The 19113-nt window shown below is 36.3% G+C and overlaps 1 protein-coding gene and 1 pseudogene across 3 annotated transcripts in view; one reads left to right on the forward strand and one right to left on the reverse strand.

Moving 5' to 3' along the window:
- The window catches only part of ARNT (aryl hydrocarbon receptor nuclear translocator), a 69083-nt gene that overhangs the window by 24601 nt on the left and 25369 nt on the right, over window positions 1-19113 (forward strand). For 2 of the 3 annotated variants that reach the window (XR_006335772.1, XM_043877432.1), the window contains exons 2-5: window positions 6263-6374; window positions 9964-10008; window positions 14414-14458; window positions 17317-17361. Coding sequence is in view for 2 of the 3 variants with exons in the window: in XM_043877432.1 (XP_043733367.1) it covers window positions 6263-6374; window positions 9964-10008; window positions 14414-14458; window positions 17317-17361 (247 nt within the window). In the remaining variant the exon portion in view is untranslated. Of the gene's footprint in view, window positions 1-5545; window positions 5622-6262; window positions 6375-9963; window positions 10009-14413; window positions 14459-17316; window positions 17362-19113 lie in introns of all 3 variants that reach the window. The other variant, XM_043877433.1, reaches the window with a different exon arrangement.
- On the reverse strand, window positions 4951-6168 carry LOC122678255 (annotated as a pseudogene).

The following is a 19113-nucleotide window of genomic DNA, read 5'->3' on the forward strand; positions in this document are numbered from 1 at the left end:
TCCCACAGAGTCCAAGAGTCTGTTCTGTATTTCTGTGTCTCTTTTTTCTGTTTTGCATATAGGGTTATCGTTACCATCTTTCTAAATTCCATATATATGTGTTAGTATGCTGTAATGTTCTTTATCTTTCTGGCTTACTTCACTCTGTATAAGGGGCTCCAGTTTCATCCATCTCATTAGGACTGGTTCAAATGAATTCTTTTTAACGGCTGAGTAATATTCCATGGTGTATATGTACCACAGCTTCCTTATCCATTCATCTGCTGATGGGCATCTAGGTTGCTTCCATGTCCTGGCTATTATAAACAGTGCTGCGATGAACATTGGGGTGCACGTGTCTCTTTCAGATCTGGTTTCCTCGGTGTGTATGCCCAGAAGTGGGATTGCTGGGTCATATGACGATTCTATTTCCAGTTTTTTAAGAAATCTCCACACTGTTTTCCATAGCGGCTGTACTAGTTTGCATTCCCACCAACAGTGTAAGAGGGTTCCCTTTTCTCCACACCCTCTCCAGCATTTATTGCTTGTAGACTTTTGGATAGCAGCCATCCTGACTGGCGTGTAATGGTACCTCATTGTGGTTTTGATTTGCATTTCTCTGATAATGAGTGATGTTGAGCATCTTTTCATGTGTTTGTTAGCCATCTGTATGTCTTCTTTGGGGAAATGTCTGTTTAGTTCTTTGGCCCATTTTTTGATTGGGTCATTTATTTTTCTGGAATTGAGCTTCAGGAGTTGCTTGTATGTTTTTGAGATTAATCCTTTGTCTGTTTCTTCATTTGCTATTATTTTCTCCCAATCTGAGGGTTATCTTTTCACCTTACTTATAGTTTCCTTTGTAGTGCAAAAGCTTTTAAGTTTCATTAGGTCCCATTTGTTTAGTTTTGCTTTTATTTCCAATATTCTGGGAGGTGGGTCATAGAGGATCTTGCTGTGATTTATGTCGGAGAGTGTTTTGCCTATGTTCTCCTCTAGGAGTTTTATAGTTTCTGGTCTTACATTTAGATCTTTAATCCATTTGGAGTTTATTTTTGTGTATGGTGTTAGAAAGTGTTCTAGTTTCATTCTTTTGCAAGTGGTTGACCAGTTTTCCCAGCACCACTTGTTAAAGAGGTTGTCTTTTTTCCATTGTATATCCTTGCCTCCTTTGTCAAAGATAAGGTGTCCATAGGTTCGTGGATTTTATTTGAACATTTTTAAAACTTCTAAAGAGTTGGAATGACTGAGCAACTGAACAATAACAACAAATAATGTTTATTAGTGTATCTTCTTGAATAGCTTTTCTAGTAATTGCTATAGTGGGCCTTATGTTATATATACATATACATAATTCAGCACAGTCTGCTGATGTCATTTTACCAGTTTGAGTAAAGTGTTGAAATCTTACCTCCCTTTACATTCTTTTATCCTCCCCATTTATAATTTGCCTTAAATTTCTGTATTTACATTTAGAAACATCAGTGTTGTCATTTTTGCTTCAATCATTATATATAATTTAGAAACTTCAAAAGGAGGACAGCCTATTGATTTTTATTAATACAGTGTTTTTTTTCCTTCTTTCTTGGTGTTCTAAAATTTCTTCTCTTTAACATCCTTTCTTTTCAGAGAACTTTGTTTATCTATAGCATAGGGCTGCTGATGACAGATCCTCCTTAGTTCTCCATAATCGAGAATATGTTTATTTTCTGCTCATTTTTGAATGATGTTTTCACTGGGTAAAGGATTCTGGATTGGTAGTTTCTTTCTTTCAGAACTTAAAAATTATTATGCCACTTTCTTTTGGCCTCCATGGTTTCTGATGAAAAATCTGCTATCTGAATTATTTTTCCTCTCTTAAGTGTCATTTTTCTCCAGCTACTTTCAAAACTTTGTCTTTAATTTTTTTATGTTTAATTGTGATGTGTGTTGAAATGAGTTTCTTTAGGTTTGTCCTTTAAGGGTTGCTCAGCTTCTTGAATCCATAGGTTACATCTGTCACCAAATTTGGAAAGTTAGGTGTTATTTTTCAGCTTTGCCTTCTTTCTCCGCCCCCCCAGGACTCTAATGACACAAATACTAGCTCTTTTGTTGGTTACACAAGTCCCTGAGCATCTCTTGATTTTTTTTTTCCTATTCATTTTCTTTCCCTGTCTGTTTTCTCTTCAGTCTGTCAGTTCAGTTGCTCAGTCGTGCCTGACTCTTTGCAACCCCCATGGACTGCAGCACTCCAGGCTTCCCTGTCTATCACCAACTCCCGGAGCCTGCTCAAACTCATGTCCATCGAGTCGGTGATGCCATCAGCCATCTCATCCTCTGTCGTCCCCTTTTCCTCCTGCCTTCAGTCTTTCCCAGGGTCTTTTCCAGTGAGTCAGTTCTTCACATCAGGCGGCCAAGGTACTGGAGCTTCAGCTTTAGCATCAGTCCTTCCAATGAATATTCAGGACTGATTTCCTTTAGGATAGACTGGTTTGATCTTGCAGTCCAAGGGACTCTCAAGAGTCTTCTCCAACACCACAGTTCAAAAGAATCAATTCTTCGGCACTCAGCCTTCTTTATGGTCCAACTCTCACATCCATACATGACTATTGTTAAAACCATAGCTTTGACTAGGTGAAGCTTTGTCAGCAAAGTAGTGTCTCTCTGCCTTTCAATATACTGTCTAGGTTTGTCGTAGCTTTTCTTCCAAGGAGCAAGCATCTTTTGATTTCATGGCTGCAGTCACCATCTGCAGTGATTTTGGAGCCCGAGAAAATAAAGCCTGTCACTGTTTCCATTGTTTCCCCATCTATTTGCCATGAACTGATGGGACTGGATCACAGATGTTTTCTCTTAGGATTAGGTAATTTGTAGTGTTCTTTCATTTCATTGATTCTTTCCTTTGTTCCCTCCTTTCTGCTGTTGAGCCTATCCACTTAACTTTTAATTTGAATTTATATTTTCAGTTCTAAGATTGCTATTCAATTCTTCTTTATATTTCCTACATATTTGCTGACACTATTTTTTGCTGAGGCTATTTTTTCATTTGTTTCAACTGTGATAGTAATTGCTTGTTGAAGCATTTTTACCATCCCTGGGTCAGGAAGATCCTCTGGAGAAGGGAATGGCAATCCACTCCAGTATTCTTGCCTGGAGAATCCCGTGGACAGAGGAACCTGGTGGGCTATGGTCCTTGGGGTAACAAAGACTCAGACATGACTGTTTATTATTATTTTTACCATATTCACTTTTAAAATCTTTATCAGATAATTCTAACATCTGTGTCATTTCATTGTTAGCATCTGTTGATTGTTATTTTTCTCGAATTTAAAATCTCCCTGATTCTTAGTATGATGAGTGATTTTTTTAAAAAAATTTGAAGCCTGGACATTTTTGTATTCTGTGATATTGGCCCTTATTTAAACCTGTTTTATTTAGCTTTCATGATCCCACTTTAGAAGAGTGGTATCAATAAGGGCACTACCCTGTTATTACTCAATAGAGATAGAATTCCAGGTTCCCCCCTAAGCCTATTTTGACATTTGAGGTAGGAATTCTTACCGCTGGATATTGGATGGGAATTACTTTTCCACACATGGTCTCCATTGACACTTGGGAGGGACAGGTCTGCATTTCTGACCGCTGGAAATGAAAATTCCAAGACCCTACTTGGCCTTCTCTGACACCATCTCAGGAGGGGTTTTGAGCTACTTTGTTACAGCCTTGCAAAGCCAGATATTTAGGTTCCCCACTCAGCCTTTGCTGATAGAGTAAAGGTTGGGTCACAGTTTTCCTCTGGTGTTTGGCTGAGGTAGAGTAGTAGTTGTTTAAGAATTCTCCTGTCCTGGTAACCTGTTCTCTTTCCTGGTCCTTTGTCTAGAGAGACTAAGCCTTTTGGAAAAGGAAACCCAGGAGAACTCATCCCCATAAACTCTTCAGATCCTGAAGTCTTTAGCTGGTCTGCCTTTTTCTCTCTACCTTTCAGAGTATTCTTATGTTTGTTTTATGTATGATGTCTAGAACTTTTAGTTGTGCTTAGCAGGAGGAATATGGGAAAGTACATCTATTCCATTGTCCTGGAAGCAGAAGTAGTATGTGCCATTTAATAAGAACATTTTGTAAAATAAATTAATGGAGAATGGAGGACTTTCCTATTTGATAATTAAAATGTGCTATAAAAAACACTTTTTATCAAAAGTGTTCAGTATTGACACAGGAGCTGGAAAATATATTAATACACAATAAAAGTATAGAAAGATCAGTTGCTTGTAGACACCTAAAAATTTAGTAAAGAGAGTCATTTCAGATAAGTGAGGAAAGGAGGGATTAACCAGCAAATGATATTAGAATAATTAGCTAACCATATACAAGAAGATAATCAGTGTCCTGCCTTATGCCAGGTAGGCAAAAGTAATAAATTTCAGATGGATTGAAAATCTAAATGAGAAACACAAAAGTATTATAAGGATGTAAATTCAAAGGTGGGGAGCTTTTCTAAGCAAGACAGATATCCAGGAATTATTTAGGAAAACATTGATAAATTTAACAACATAAAATTATAAAATGTTATATATTTAAAGGCTGAAGTAGGTGATGGAAAATATTTGTAATACATAATAGGCATGCATTAATCTCTATAAATTGATGTCCTTTAATATTTTTTATATACCAATAGATAATATCTTTTATATACTGATAGATCCTGTAAATTTTTTAGAAAAAGATATATTATTAAGTATAAAAATATCAAAGATATGTCAACTCATTGATTTCAGAGGACTAATGTAAAAACACATAATAAGAATTAAATACTGTACCATTTTTGCTTGTCAGTTTTGGTGAAATTACAAAGTATAATATCAAGTCCTGGTGGGGGAGATAGGTACTCTCATATCCTGTTAGTGGGGGCAGAAATTTTAGCAGCCTTTTTGGAATGTAATTCAACAGTATCCATCTTAATTTTAAGTGCTTATTATATACCTGGATACAGTGCTTTCATCTGTAGGAATCTGTCCTAAAAAGCAGAAGAGAATTTAAAGTTGTATGCATAAATGTTTTATATGCTTATATTAGTAAGTATAAATACATTTGCTTATTTGTAATAGTATATAATTAGTAGTAGTAAATAGGAACAACACAAATGTCAGTCAACTTGGGGAATGGTTGAATAAGTTATGATATATTCATACAATGTGAGGTTATGAAAAGGGATGAGGCATCTCTCTTGAGTGTGTGTGTGTGTATGGATATCTTTGATATGTATTTAAATGATAAAAGCAACTTGCAGATCAGGATTCTATTTTTATTAGGAAAAGTGCCTCCTCCCCCATCAACACACATGTCATCTAATGATGGCCATCTCCGTTGGTTGGCAGGAGACTCTTCCACTAAAGGCTCACATGTTTCCTTTCCATTGCATCATTTTTCTCTCCAGATTTAGTTCATTTTCAGCCTGGAGAAATATCTCTTCTGCTTGGCCACCCTGAAGTTGCTCTTAATTTTTTTCTTTTAATATCTGGTTTCACTTTACCCATACCCAGCTTCTCATTTGTAATCTGTTCTGTATACTTTCTGTGTGCTACATTTTCAGGGATTTGATTTGTCTGAAAACATCAAGAATCTTTGTATACAGTATTTTTGGCCTGTCTTGTGGACCCGCACATAAGGTTAGTTCCAAAAGGCCAGTGGTCGTCATCAGCAAACCCTCTGTAATCAAATGTGCCCATTTTTGATCAGAGAGATAGATGTATATAATCTGAGGGGAAAAATAAGAAATAAACTGAACTCAGCTGTTAAAAATTGTTGCTTCTGGGGTATGAGATTGAATTGATAGGAGAGAGGAAGGATTAAAAAGAGGAGCCATAACAAAGGACTTAGAGTTTTACTCTATGTAAGTATTTTTGAATATTGGACTTTAGCTGATTTTTAATTTTCAGATTGTTCTGCATTTTCTAAATAAAATAAATTCAGGGAGCTAAGTTATATATATTTGTTGCATGAATGAAGTATGTAAACCAATTTGTATCTTTTAGATTAATGTCACTATTACAAGCTTTTAGAAGTGGAGGCTGCAGAATATAGTGCCCCCTCTTCCAAACTGTATGAAGTTGGGGAAACTGAAGTAGGGAGATCTTTTTCCAGAGTAAGAATTCAAGAAAAGCAATCTAGAATGAGCATTTGAGTTTTCTAGCAAACTACTGAGATATCATCCATCGCTTCAACCTTTCTTCTAGCTAGTTTGATAGTGATGATGATGATAAACAAGGACAGTCTTTCTAAAGTCTGCATTTCTGTTTTTCTCTGACAGAAATGACATCAGATGTACCACCTCTGGGTCCAGCCATTGCCTCTGGAAACGCTGGGCCTGGGATTCAAGGTGGAGGAGCCATCGTCCAGAGGGCTATTAAGCGGCGACCAGGGTAAGTTTGAGTGTAGTGTGTCATGAACGCTTCTCCTTTAAACCAGCTAATTTTGTTAGATACTAAACCCCTTTTCCTAACCTTCTTGCTGCTTTGGCTGCTTATAACACTCCTTTCAGATAACTTTATTTAGTCCCTGGATTTTTCTTTGTGTGGAATTGATGTTTTTATCTAAGTTGCTTAGAGGCAGTTTTATTTTTTTTTAAACCAAAAATCTATGCAAGGTAAAGGACTGTAGCTAAGCCCAAAGATTTCACTGTTGCTGAGAAAATTTCGTTGCTTTCATTAAGCTTTGTATCTCCATTCTCAGAATCTTTTTGGTAGGCTTTTTACTTTCCTGAATTTAGACAATGCTGAAATCTAGAATATTTTCCCTTTAAGTTATTGATATGTTGCCTCATTGGGAATCCAGAGTCCATTTGGTTCCAGAATTATTTATTAAATGCCTAATTAGTGTAAGGCATTGTGTGATTGCTTCTAGAATACAAAGGTAAATAAGGCACAGTCCTTGTCTCTACGTTGCTTACGTTTTTAAAGGGATAATCATCACACACATAAATGTAATTCAAGATAGAATACACCAGGTTTGGTAAGAAAGGAACAAATACAGTGCTGTGTATTTCACTGTATGGAAATATCACCATTGGTTGGTAGAGGTTGGGAAAGGCTTCAGAAAAGAGGTTGCTTTAGAAAGGCCTGGGAGAATAGGTAGTATTTTACCTACTTTAAATTTTCTATTTTTTTCTTTCTTTTGTTTTAAAAAATCTGTAGCTAATGATACACCTAGTCTTTAAGTTTCCTCCTACCTATAGTAATGCAGGAGTGTTCTTTGCCTTAAGATGGTAACAGAATAACATATTAAGGCTTGCTGTGTCTCCAAGAAGTAATTAGTTTACTGAGGCATAGGGTGAATAAGTAATTTACCCAAGGTTTTAAAGCTAGTAAGTGGAGGATCTATAATGTAAACCTTGAGAGATTAGCTTTAGAGTCTACTCTCTTAAACACAGTGTTAAGATTATATATAATCTTAACAATTAGAATCAGAATCAGTATTAATATCAAAATTAAGAGATTGGCTGAGAAAGTTATATTGAAAGTGTACAGCTATTAGAAGTGGCAAATATGTATTAGTACAGAAAAATGTTCATAATATATTGAGAAAAGAGGTTACAGTATATGTAATATATCAACTCCTATCAGAGAAAAATATGTATATAACACATATGCATAGCCAAAAACCTGAAAGGATACTTATCAGTTAGTCTGGGTGATGGGATTATGGGTGATTTATTTTTTCTTTTGTTTTTAATTATTTCTACATTTTCTGAAGTGTTTGTATTACTGGTAAGGAGGAAAATATATTAAAAGAAATGATACATTTAAAAAAAAAAAAAGAAATGATACATTTTTTTAAAGAAATACTAGAAAATGTAGAAAGTTAGAAGACTAGTCGTAAAGCAGTCATCTTACTACCCAAATGCATCTCCCGTTAGTTTTTTTGCATAATTACTTCATTCTTTACATGTAGTTATAATCATATATTTGTTTTGGTAGCCTAGTCTTTTGATCTAATTGTGTAAAATAACTCTTTTTCCCATACTGTTACATATTATATAGAAACATAATTTAAAATAGTTACATAGAAGGATGTACTTAATTTCTATTTTGGGACATTTAAACAGTTTTGAAGATATACTATTATATTGTAATGCTTAATGAGTATCTTTGTACATAAATTTTTTCTGAGTTGTTTCTTTAGGATAGAGTCTTAGAAATGAAGTTATTGGGTCAGTAGGTTGATTTTGACATGTGATCTGGGGCTACAGGGAGGAAGAAAAATGGGCACTTTCAGGATTAATGCTATGTACTTCATATATAATCCATTTAGAGGCCTATAATATCAGGTTATCGCTCTAATGGAGATGCCAAGATCACTGGGTTAAGATGGTAACATGAGTTACGTTTTAGTTTAGTATAGAGATTAATAGGAGATTGCCTATCTCATTACCTATAATCTTGCCTAATCCGTTGAATTGAAGGTCGCCTCTTTTTTCACTAAGCATCTATAGCTTATTGATTGTGCTCCTCATATGATGCTTTCTCATTTTCACTTATATATTTATATTTGTCTAGGAAAAGAAGCCTTTGAGGGCAAATCTTTTGTTTTCAACTCATCTAGTACACTATCTGGAATGTAGCATGTATTATATGTTCATTGGATGAATGAAGGAAAGAAACATTATTTAACAATCTTCGGGGAATTCTCTTGTGGTTCATTGGTTAAAAGTTTGTGCTTTCACAGCTGTTACTGCTGCTGCTGCTCCTGCTAAGTCACTTCAGTCGTATCCGACTCTGTGTGACCCCATAGACGGCAGCCCACCAGGCTCCCCCATCCCTGGGATTCTCCAGGCAAGAACACTGGAGTGGGTTGCCATTTCCTTCTCCAATGCATGAAAGTGAAAGTGAAGTCACTCAGTCGTGTCCGACTCTTAGCAACCCCGTGGACTACAGCCCACTAGGCTCCTCTGTCCATGGGATTTTCCAGGCAAGAGTACTGGAGTGGGTTGCCATTGCCTTCTCCGTTTCACAGCTGAGGGCTCATATTTGGTTCTACCTGGGAACTAAGATTCCACAAGCTGTGCAGTGTGGCCAAACAAAAACCCAACCTTCGGAGGCCTTAAATCACTTCCTTATGGAACATCACTGTTTTGAGAGATATTTCAGAGAGCTGGTAACATAGCCTAGAATAGACTATAGAAATGAAAAATAAAGACCTGAATTACTCATACTAATGTTTTCCTTGTCCTTTTTGAGTAGATTCCTGCTCCTTTTGTGAGGTTGTACTCTGATGTAAAACTTTGACAAAGGTGGATTGCTACCCCAGGAAAATAAAGGTAGCAGTAGTCACTCTTTTTAAAGAAAAAAATTATTTACTTGCTAAACTGCTTTAGTCATGTCAGACTCTTTGTGACCCCATGAATGATAGCCCGCCAGGTGTCTCTGTCCATGGGATTCTCTAGGCAAGAGTTTTGGAGTAGGTTGCCATGCCCTCCAGGGAATCTTCCCAACCCGAGGACTAGAACCCATGTCTCTTTATTTACTTATTTATCATTTATTTTTGGCTGTGCTGGGGTTTTGTTGCTGTGCACAGGCTTTCTTTAGCTGTGGAGAGCAGAGGCTACTCTCTAGTTGTGATTTCTGGGCTTCTCATTGTGGTGGCTTCTCTTGTTGCGGAGCTCGGGCTTTATGTGCACGGGCTCAGTAGTTGTGGCACATGAGCTTAGTTGCCCTGTGGCATGTGGGATTTTCCCAGACCAAGGATCGAACCTGTGTCCCCTGCTTGGCAGGCAGATTCTTAACCACTGGACCACAAGGGAAGTCTGGTACTCATTTTTGATTGACCAATTTCTTTGCCCAATTTGGTTCAACAAGGAAGAGGTAGTAAGTATATCTTTGCTTATGTCCACTTCCTCTTTTCCTTCTTCCTTTTGAGTGGGTGTTCTGATAGATTGTGGGTTTAGAATTTTAATTTTTTTTAATATTCTGTGTTATCAGTAGTCTTATAATATTTTTTGTTGACTTTCCTCAGATTGGATTTTGATGATGATGGAGAAGGGAACAGTAAATTTTTGAGGTAAGATCGTAAAACTTTATCTAGGTTTCTGATATTAAAAATTAATTATCTTTATGACTCATATTTTTATCTTTAGACCTGAGGAGAGTCCTTCATCCTAAAACTAAAATTTCCTGTTATACCCCATACAATTTCCAAGCATTCTGGTAATAACTCCAGAGGAAAGTGCTCAATGAGAAGAGGATATAGAATTTTCAAGACCCTCTGTATCAGTTACCTGTAGTTGTGTGGCTTAAAAATAACAATGATTTATTATTTCTTACAATTCTGTCGATTGGTTATTCTGCTGATCTTGCTGATTCTTAAGACTGCATTCAGCTGCCTTGTCATCTGGGAACTGGACTCAGATGATAATGCTGGGTATCTTTCTCTCTGTTTTTTTTTTTTTTTTGTGGTCATTTATCCTTAAAGAGGGCAGACTTGAGTTTCTTTACATGGTGATGGCTGTAATACAAAGGGCAAGTCTCAGTCCAAGTGCTTATTATCAAGCATCTGCTTTGTATTGACATTTGCTGTTGTCCTGTTGGCCAGAACAAGTCATAAGTCCAAGTTCTGACTCAATATGGGAGTGGGCTGCACCAGGTAGTGAATTCTGCAAGGAGTAATTAGTTGGGAGGTCATTAAGGTACTAAAGTTGCCCTGTGATACTCATTTATTTCTCCTACAGAGGAGGAATTAGAATTTGTATCCTTGTAGTACTGAACCTTCTAGAGAACTGAAAATGAACTTTTCAATATATTGGTGAAGGAGTACTTTCAGAGAAAGGAAATTTCTGTTCTTGCATAAGACCAGTTACTTGGCTTTGTGGGGTTTTTTTTGGGGGGGTGGGGTTGGTGCTATGTTGGGTTTTAGCTGCAGCATGCAGGATCTTTGTTGCTACATGTTGGATCTTTACTTCATCATGTGGGACCTAGTTGCCTAACCAGGGATCGAACTCAGGCCCCTTGCATTGGGAGCATGGAGTCTTACCCGTTGGACCACCAGGGAAGTCCTTACTTTGCTTTGCTTTGAGGTCAGGAAAGCAGTAAGAGTCAAAGAATGGAAGGTAACCTTGATTACACCCTGCCTTTTTTTTCTTTTCAAAGTTGAAAATGCTACTTAGGTAATGTCTACATTGCAGAGTAACACATATTTGAAAAATAAATAAAGGAGCCCTGTTCTTAAAAAAATTTATTTTACTATGTGAGTTTCTGGATTTTATTATTTGAACTAAGTTCTTAAAAGAAATATAAACATACTTTATCACAAAATTGTTAAACAGTACAAGGTTATATGTAATGAAAGTACTTATCTTCACTTCATACCTTCAGAATCCTTCTCCTGAGACTATAGTTTCCAGTTTATAAGTATCCTTCCACAAATATTCAGTGTGTATGTAAGTGTATTTAAATGCACGTATATGTGTGCATATATAGTCAGTGTCTCCTCATTTTTTGTTTTTATACAGAAGATGCCCATATTGTAAATTGCTTGCCATTGTTTAGTTTTATAGTGCTTAGTTGAGTCAGTGACATCTGTCTATCTATTATTATTGTTTTTGCAGTATTTAAGGTTAAAGCTCATGTGTTTAGCTTCTGCCCAGCTGTGGAACACTGCCAGATATTCTCGAAAACAACAACTGTGACTTGGCTACCATAAAGAAATAGTTGCAAAATATTGGAGAAAGCCATTTTCCAAAAGAGGTCTTGAGCATTAATGACTGTCAGCAAATGTAAAGAGGGGAAAAGATTTCACTTTCTATGCAAGAATAGACTTTTTTCCACACTGGAACTCCAGTGCACATTCCTCCAATTAGGAATCCCTAATTACAATAATAAATATAATAGTAGTAGTAGATGTGCATATGAATGGGATAGAGGTAATCACTAGTCTTATTTATTCCTGTCATTTAGCTCTAGCCCTGAGCCATTGCTTCCATTCCACAAAATCTGGTAGTCACAAACTACACACAAATTTTAAAACGTTTATTTTTCCTTTCCCCAACCTTAAAAAGAAGTTTTCATAATTGATCCTACCAAATAGGTCATTATGCATGCCCAGGAGAGTCATCACCAAATTTTTTTTACTTGATCATTAGAACTTTTGTTTTTCCGGCTTCATGGCTTACAGGATCTTAGTTCCTCAATCAGGGATTGAACCCGTGCCCCGGGCAGTGGAAATACAGAGTCCTAAACGGGAATTCCTGGTACATTTTTTTAGTTGGAATTTTCCGCTTTGGTCTGAGAGTGAAAGTCTTACTTGCATTGTATCTGTAAATTTGTAAATCAGCTTAATACTTGGTGGATACTTGGTGGATTAAATCAGTCTCCTTGGTGATGCAAGTTGTAATTTATTACCTCTTTTCATCACTTTGTTCAAGTGTCATTTTGCTATATTCTCCAGGCAACACTATGAAATAATTTTTAAGAATATGAAGGATTTGAAATTCTACATACAATATCAGAGTTGCTAGTACTAAAATAATGCTCTCAAGCTCAAAGAAATGCAGGTACAAATCCACCAGGGGGTTCTTGACAAGATGAAGATTATAATTTGTTAGGTCTCAGATAGTGCCCAAGATTCTGCATTCTTACAGATTCCTAAGTGATGCTGCTGTTTCTGGTCCACTGACCACACTTTGAGTAGCAAGGACCTGGAAGATACATTCTTGAGATTCAAAGTTAATATGTAAATTATAGGTCTCTTTTCTCATCAAGAGTTTGTAGCGTGTGATTTATAGTATATTTTGTGTCTTAGAAACAAACTAATTTGTCCTTGAGCTGAAATTCCACTACACCTCTATGTCTGCTCTCTAGTTATTTTCAAAGAAAATTTTTGGGGTCAAATTAGTTGAGGATTTATATAAATCCTCAAGTATCCTAAAGTATAAATTTTGGCTGTAATTGGAATAACTGGCTTAACTGAAAATTTTGTGAGTCTTACCTGTCTCACAAAGGCTCTTTCTGCCCAAAGGGGATGGATTTTTGTTATGTCCTGTGGCAGTGAGAAGAGGAAAATTTAGATCATCTGGAGAAGAGAAGTGGTGTTTTCATAGTTAGGTTTACCTCGTTCAACACATCCTCCTTTGCGGTTTCTGTAGTAGCAAACAGGATTCATCAGCTTGTTAAATAGAAGTTGTTGAGGTGAGTGGATTGTGTTTTCTTAATCAAAGAGATGTTGTTCATCGTTTAAATCATAATTTAAGACTTCTAGAAACTTTTGCACATCAAAGGAAGCACAGTGGAAAGGTAACCTATGGAATGAAAGAAAATATTTGCCAATCGTATATCTGATGTGATACTTGCAGAACTCCTGTAACAGAAAACAACCTGCTTAAAAAATGAGCAAAGGATTTGAATGGGCATTTCTCCAAAGAACATACACAAATGGCTAAAAATCATATGGAGAGACACTCAACATTACTAATCATTTAGAGAAATGCAAATCAAAACTACAATGATTAGGCCATTAGAATGCTACCATCAAAAAATCCAGAAAATAGCAAGCACTGGTAAGGATATGGAGGAATTGGAACTCTTGTGTACTGTTGGTAGGAATGTAAAATGGTACGGCCACTTTGGAAAACAGTACGGAGGTTCCTTGAAACATTAAAAACAAATATTATATGATCCAGCAGTGCCACTTCTGGTTATATATCCAAAAGAATTGAAAGCAAGATCTTAGAGAAATTTGTACACTCATGTTCACTGCTCCATTTTTCACAGTAGCTGAGAGATGGAAGCACCCCAGATATCTACTCACAAATGTAATACTACTCAGCCTTAATTCTAAAAGAAGGGAATTCTGTCACATAATACCACATGGATGAACCTTGAGGACATTATACTAAATGAAATAAGCCTGTCAAAAAAAGATAAATACTGTATGATTTCACTTATGTGAGGATGTAAAATAGTTAAAATCAGAGAGACAAAGTGGAGTGGTGGTTGTCAAGAGCCAGGGGTGGCATGGAGACAGAGAGAATGAGAAGATGGTGTTCAGTAGCTATAGAGTTTGTTTTTCAGTGTGAAAAAGTTCTAGAGATACTTTGTATACCAGTGTGAATATAATTAGTGCTACTGAGCCATATACACTTAAAAATGGTTAAGATGGCAAATTTGATGTTACATGGTTCTTGACGTAATTAAAGAAAAGCAAAACTATCCCTCGGTATTGACAGGGAAGTCAGTTGTACCCTGGTGAGCTCAACATCTTTTTTTGGAATGTTTGGTAAGTAAGAGTAAAGGAGACATTAGAAAACAGACAGAAGTTCTGTGAGATGATATTATTATCTCTATTGCTTCGTGCTGCCTTTTCAATTGGATTTTTTTGCTGAATATTTTTACCCCTTTCTGGTTCTCCTTTCAGAACGAAATAGATACAACAAGTGTAATGCCTTGGATTAATCCTTTTTTTCCTCCTTCAGGTGTGATGATGATCAGATGTCTAATGATAAGGAGCGGTTTGCCAGGTAATGTAGTAGAGCATCTTGGTCCTTGTTGTGGGACCAGGCAATTTAAACATTCTCAGTTTTAATTTTTTCTCAATGAGAGTTAATTTCTCTGCCCAGTCTCAACTGGTGAAAATTAGTATTATGATTGTTGTTTATGGTCAGGTAACACGGCTTCAGACTTATGGTGCCAAACTAAGGGTATACCTAAACAAAGGGTATACCTAAACAGTGTTTTTATGTATGTGATAAATAGCTATACATTGTGCTTACTGGGTGTCCTCAGAAACACAATGTGAATTTCTTAGTTGCATTTATTATTAAGTGGATCTACAAAATCTGTACAGATAATGATTTTATTCTTTTAAAGATGACAGCAAAGAAACAGTTATACAAAGAGTGCAGTTTTTATTGAAATACATTTGTTTAAGTTACCTGTCTAGAGGATGAAAAATACTTTGGTTTATATTAAACAAATCCTCTCAACTCATATTGGTTTATTCTGTATATTGTTAAGCAGTAAATAATTTGTTTTTTAAAAATTGAATTTGCAGCCACATCAGAAAAGAGAATAATCTAAAATCCAATGCTTAACTAAGCAGTTACTACTTACTCATTGCTGATGCTGCCGGTTTGGAGCCCATACGTTGAGAACTGTTGATGTCAAGGGCTAAGCAATATCAATCAGAGTAGTTTTAAACTACTCTGAAGCAGTGAGATGCCATCATAAGCTTTGAATGAAATGATAATGTATTAATATAAAATGCATATGGAATTTTTCTCTAGTAGCTTTATGTAGGACTCATTAAAGAGAAGCACTGTAGTCAAGAAGGTAAATGGGATACCACTGAAATAATAAGACAGTGATAAAATTATGAGAGCCTGGGCTAGAATGGTGTCAGTGGCAGTGGAAAAGGAGCAGATTCAAAGGTTTCTGAAGAATTTGCAGTTACTTTAAATCTGAAGAAGATATCTATAAACGCTTTAGGATGTGAATCATCTCTCAAACGAGAAGTTAACAGTAGATACTTGGGCAGTAGTTTTTAAAAAACTGCATTAGAAAGTGAAGCCATCAAATAATAGTGGTGGTATGGGTTTCAGTCTCTTGATTGAAATTCCAAAAAGCTATGAAAACATGACCTGAAATGTTTTAGTCTTCATTTGTCTTGCTTAATGTGAATATTTACACATTCTGCATTTTATTTGGAAATATTGAAGTAGATAAGGGATTATGGATCTGTATTGGTAGGAGTAGTAATCATAATTTTAGATATTTAACTTGCAAACAACAGAGTTCATTTCTTTGTGGGATCTTAGTTCCATGACCAGGGATTGAACTGGTACCCTCAGCAGTGAATGTGTGGAGTGCTAACCGCTGGACTGCCAGGGAATTCCCAGAACTCATTTCTTTAAGATTTGTTAACTAGTTCACCTCAAATATTCTTGTTTGGGATTCAGTAGAGGGTCTTCAAAAGATGAAATGAATTTTCCCAACTTTTTGAAAAAATATTTGTAGCTTGTTAAGGAATTATAATAACCCAGTGAATATGAAACTTTACTTAATACCACCTTTTTCTTTCTCTTGTCAATATGCATAAGTTTTCACGTGGTTCTTGTCATTACTGTTTTTTTTTTGTCTCTTTTCTCCCCCCTGCTGACCATTTTCTAGAAATTTCCCTATGTATTGATAAAGTCATTGTAGTTGTCATTTTTTAATAGCTGTTTTTTCAGTCTGTTAATATATCATGCTTAGATATTTTTTCTTAATCTATTCTTAATCTTTTTATATACATGTACTTATGTATATATTTAAGATGGAATTGATTACTGATAAACTGAACTACCAGCACCAACTACCAACGTTTTTCTTCATTTGCCACAAACCCTTATAGTATTTCAGTTATTCAGAGAAATTTAGTGGTAAACCTTTGTAGCCCCCTCCAGGGAAGAGGGATTTGATCTAGGATCCAGCAATGTTACAGCTTTATTGCAGAGAAATGGGAAAGTGACAGAAGAGAAATGTACCACTTCAAGATCAAATCATTGATAGGGGATATACTAGATACCTAGCTCTTGGTTTTATTTATATAATTCTCCAGGGAAACCTGGTTGGTTATTTTCTCTGTGAGCACATGTGTGCTGTATGTGTGTTATAGAGAGATTGTGTTTGTGATCACTTGTTTGATGTTCTTAACATGATTTACTGCTTGATTTTTTTTTTTTCAATGTAGAAATAGCATATGTGAATATAAGTTTCTTTCCAGATTGGAAGCAGTATGTGAAAATGGTATCCCCTTGTTTAGTTCTTATTCAAATAGTATGTCTGCTTGGTTTCTAAAGAGATAATTGGGTTTCTGTGCTCAGATTATGTTCATTTATAATGAATATTGGACTTGCTTTTTTTTTTTTGTATTTTTTTTTTTGTATTTTTTTTTTTTATTTTTTTTAATTTTTTTATTAGTTGGAGGCTAATTACTTCACAACATTTCAGTGGGTTTTGTCATACATTGATATGAATCAGCCATAGATTTACACTTATTCCCCATCCCGATCCCCCCTCCCACCTCCCTCTTCACCCGACTCCTCTGGGTGGACTTGCTTTTATGTTGACCTTTGTCCTGTAAGTTACTTTTCCTTTATTCTGACAAATGGTTTTGTCTAGTTACAGGCAAGGTTCTTGTCTATGTTTCCATTTCCCCCCTCTCTTCTCTGTATCTGTTTTTTTCTGTTATTTTCTTCCCTTCCCTTCCCTTCCCTTCCCCCTTTTCTCCTCCCTCTTTTCTCTTTCCCTTTCTCCCCTTCCTTCTTTCCTTCCCCCCTTTTCTTCCTTCCTTTCTTCTTCTTTTATGTTTAGCTTAGTTCATTAATTCTGTTTTTAGGTCGGATGATGAGCAGAGCTCTGCGGATAAGGAGAGACTTGCCAGGTAGGAAAATGGTGTCTTTTGGCACGATGAAGTGGATGCTGCTGCTTTTTCTGTCCTTTTTTTATTTCTGCTCTTTTCTTCCCCTTTCTCTTCATGTTTTTCTTTGTCTGTGGCAAGAGAGGACAAGATTTTTAGAAGTTTGTATATAACAGGAACTTTGGCTTCCCCCAGCAGAAAGTGGGTGAGTTGAGGGAACTTAGGAATTTAAGAAATTGCTATTAGTTTTATAGATTTCCCTTTATCTTAGCACACTAAGTTTCGCAGAATAAAAAGCTTTTAGAAACAGTGCAGCTGTGCCAGTCAATACTTTAGCAGGAAAATACTTTTATCAGAAAGCCAATAAATATATCTGTGTTTGCAACTAGTTCCTAGTCTTTAGACCTCAGTATTTACTCCACACCCTTCTAGAAAGCTCACCCTTTTCCTGGATACACTCACAGCCTAGATTACCTTGTCACAACAGTACTGGTGTGGCTTTGGTGAGTGAATCTTGTGGTTTCTTAGAAAAGCTTAGCAGCCTTGATGTGGCTATTTAAAAGATCAGTTTTCTGGATTTCAGTGTCAGAAACCTGTCAGATACAAGGAAATGGGAGCTTTATGTTTAAGAGTAGAATTTTATGTTTCTCAGGCAGAGTAACTAAATATGGACCGACGCTCTGAGACCTGTTGTTACCTCTTTCAGCGGGGTCACAGTCTCATTTTGCTGCCATTTTAACTTACGTCTGCTAACGCTTTCACGTTTCAGAAAACTGGTGTGGTATGTTGGGAAGAACATTGCATTCATTGGGAATGGGGGGCCCTTGGAAAAGTCGGTTAACTGCTGGACATTAGTTTGCTCTAATCATAAAAAAGAGATTTAAGTTGGATTCATTGTTTTCTTTTTGTTTGTTTGTTTTGGCAGAGAACTTTTGTTCAGATAGAATCTTTAGTGGTAATAGAAGTCCATAAAAAAGAGAAAAGAAAGCTGCTCAAAACAGAAACAGAAATGCAGTATGTTGTTTGAGTCTCTCCTTGAAGCATTCCTATGGAAGATACTGAGGAACTGTTAGGCTTTTCAGAAATCCAATTCAAAAAATATTGAATTATACTTTTAGCAGTAATTTTACCCTGATTTTGAGGAAATCAGTATTGGAGATGTTTTCTGCTTACCGTGGTGAGATCCAGATTGTCTGTTTTCAGGCCTTTAAGCATCTTCCTTCCTATTCCCCCTTTCACTTTGTCCCAAATTGGGCATCCTAAGGGACTTCTAGTAAATGGTGTCTTATAAATCTCTTGAGCTCAGTGTACTGGCACCACACCCAGATAGACAAGCTAGGGCCTTGTGCATTAGGGGGGCAAGTAGAATGTCCAATTCTGCCTTCTAGTGTTGAGAATAAGAGAGATACTTAGAAGAAACAATATTTTATAGACCAGGGGAGTCTATACTAATCAATTCTCGTATCAACTGTTGAGCAACATACTTCTGTTGGAAAAAATTGGTCATTTTATGTTTTCAGCCTTTAAAAAGTTGAATTGGTAAATAAGAACTCAGCCAAGCTGAGGAACTTAAGTGAATAAAATCAACGTTTTTTAAGACTGTCATTTCTTAAAACACTTTTTGTTCTGAGGGAGTGGTAATTTACATAGGAAGTGAAGTTTCCGAGTTAGAGAGATTTGCTGGTATCCGCTTGTACTCTTGTCTACCTTGTTAGTTTCTATTCCATGCTTGCTCTGCATGAGAAGCTTGGCAGACCTTACTCTAACATCTGAGAC

Source organism: Cervus elaphus, chromosome 20, assembly GCF_910594005.1.
Source record: "Cervus elaphus chromosome 20, mCerEla1.1, whole genome shotgun sequence".
NCBI lineage: Eukaryota > Metazoa > Chordata > Mammalia > Artiodactyla > Cervidae > Cervus > Cervus elaphus.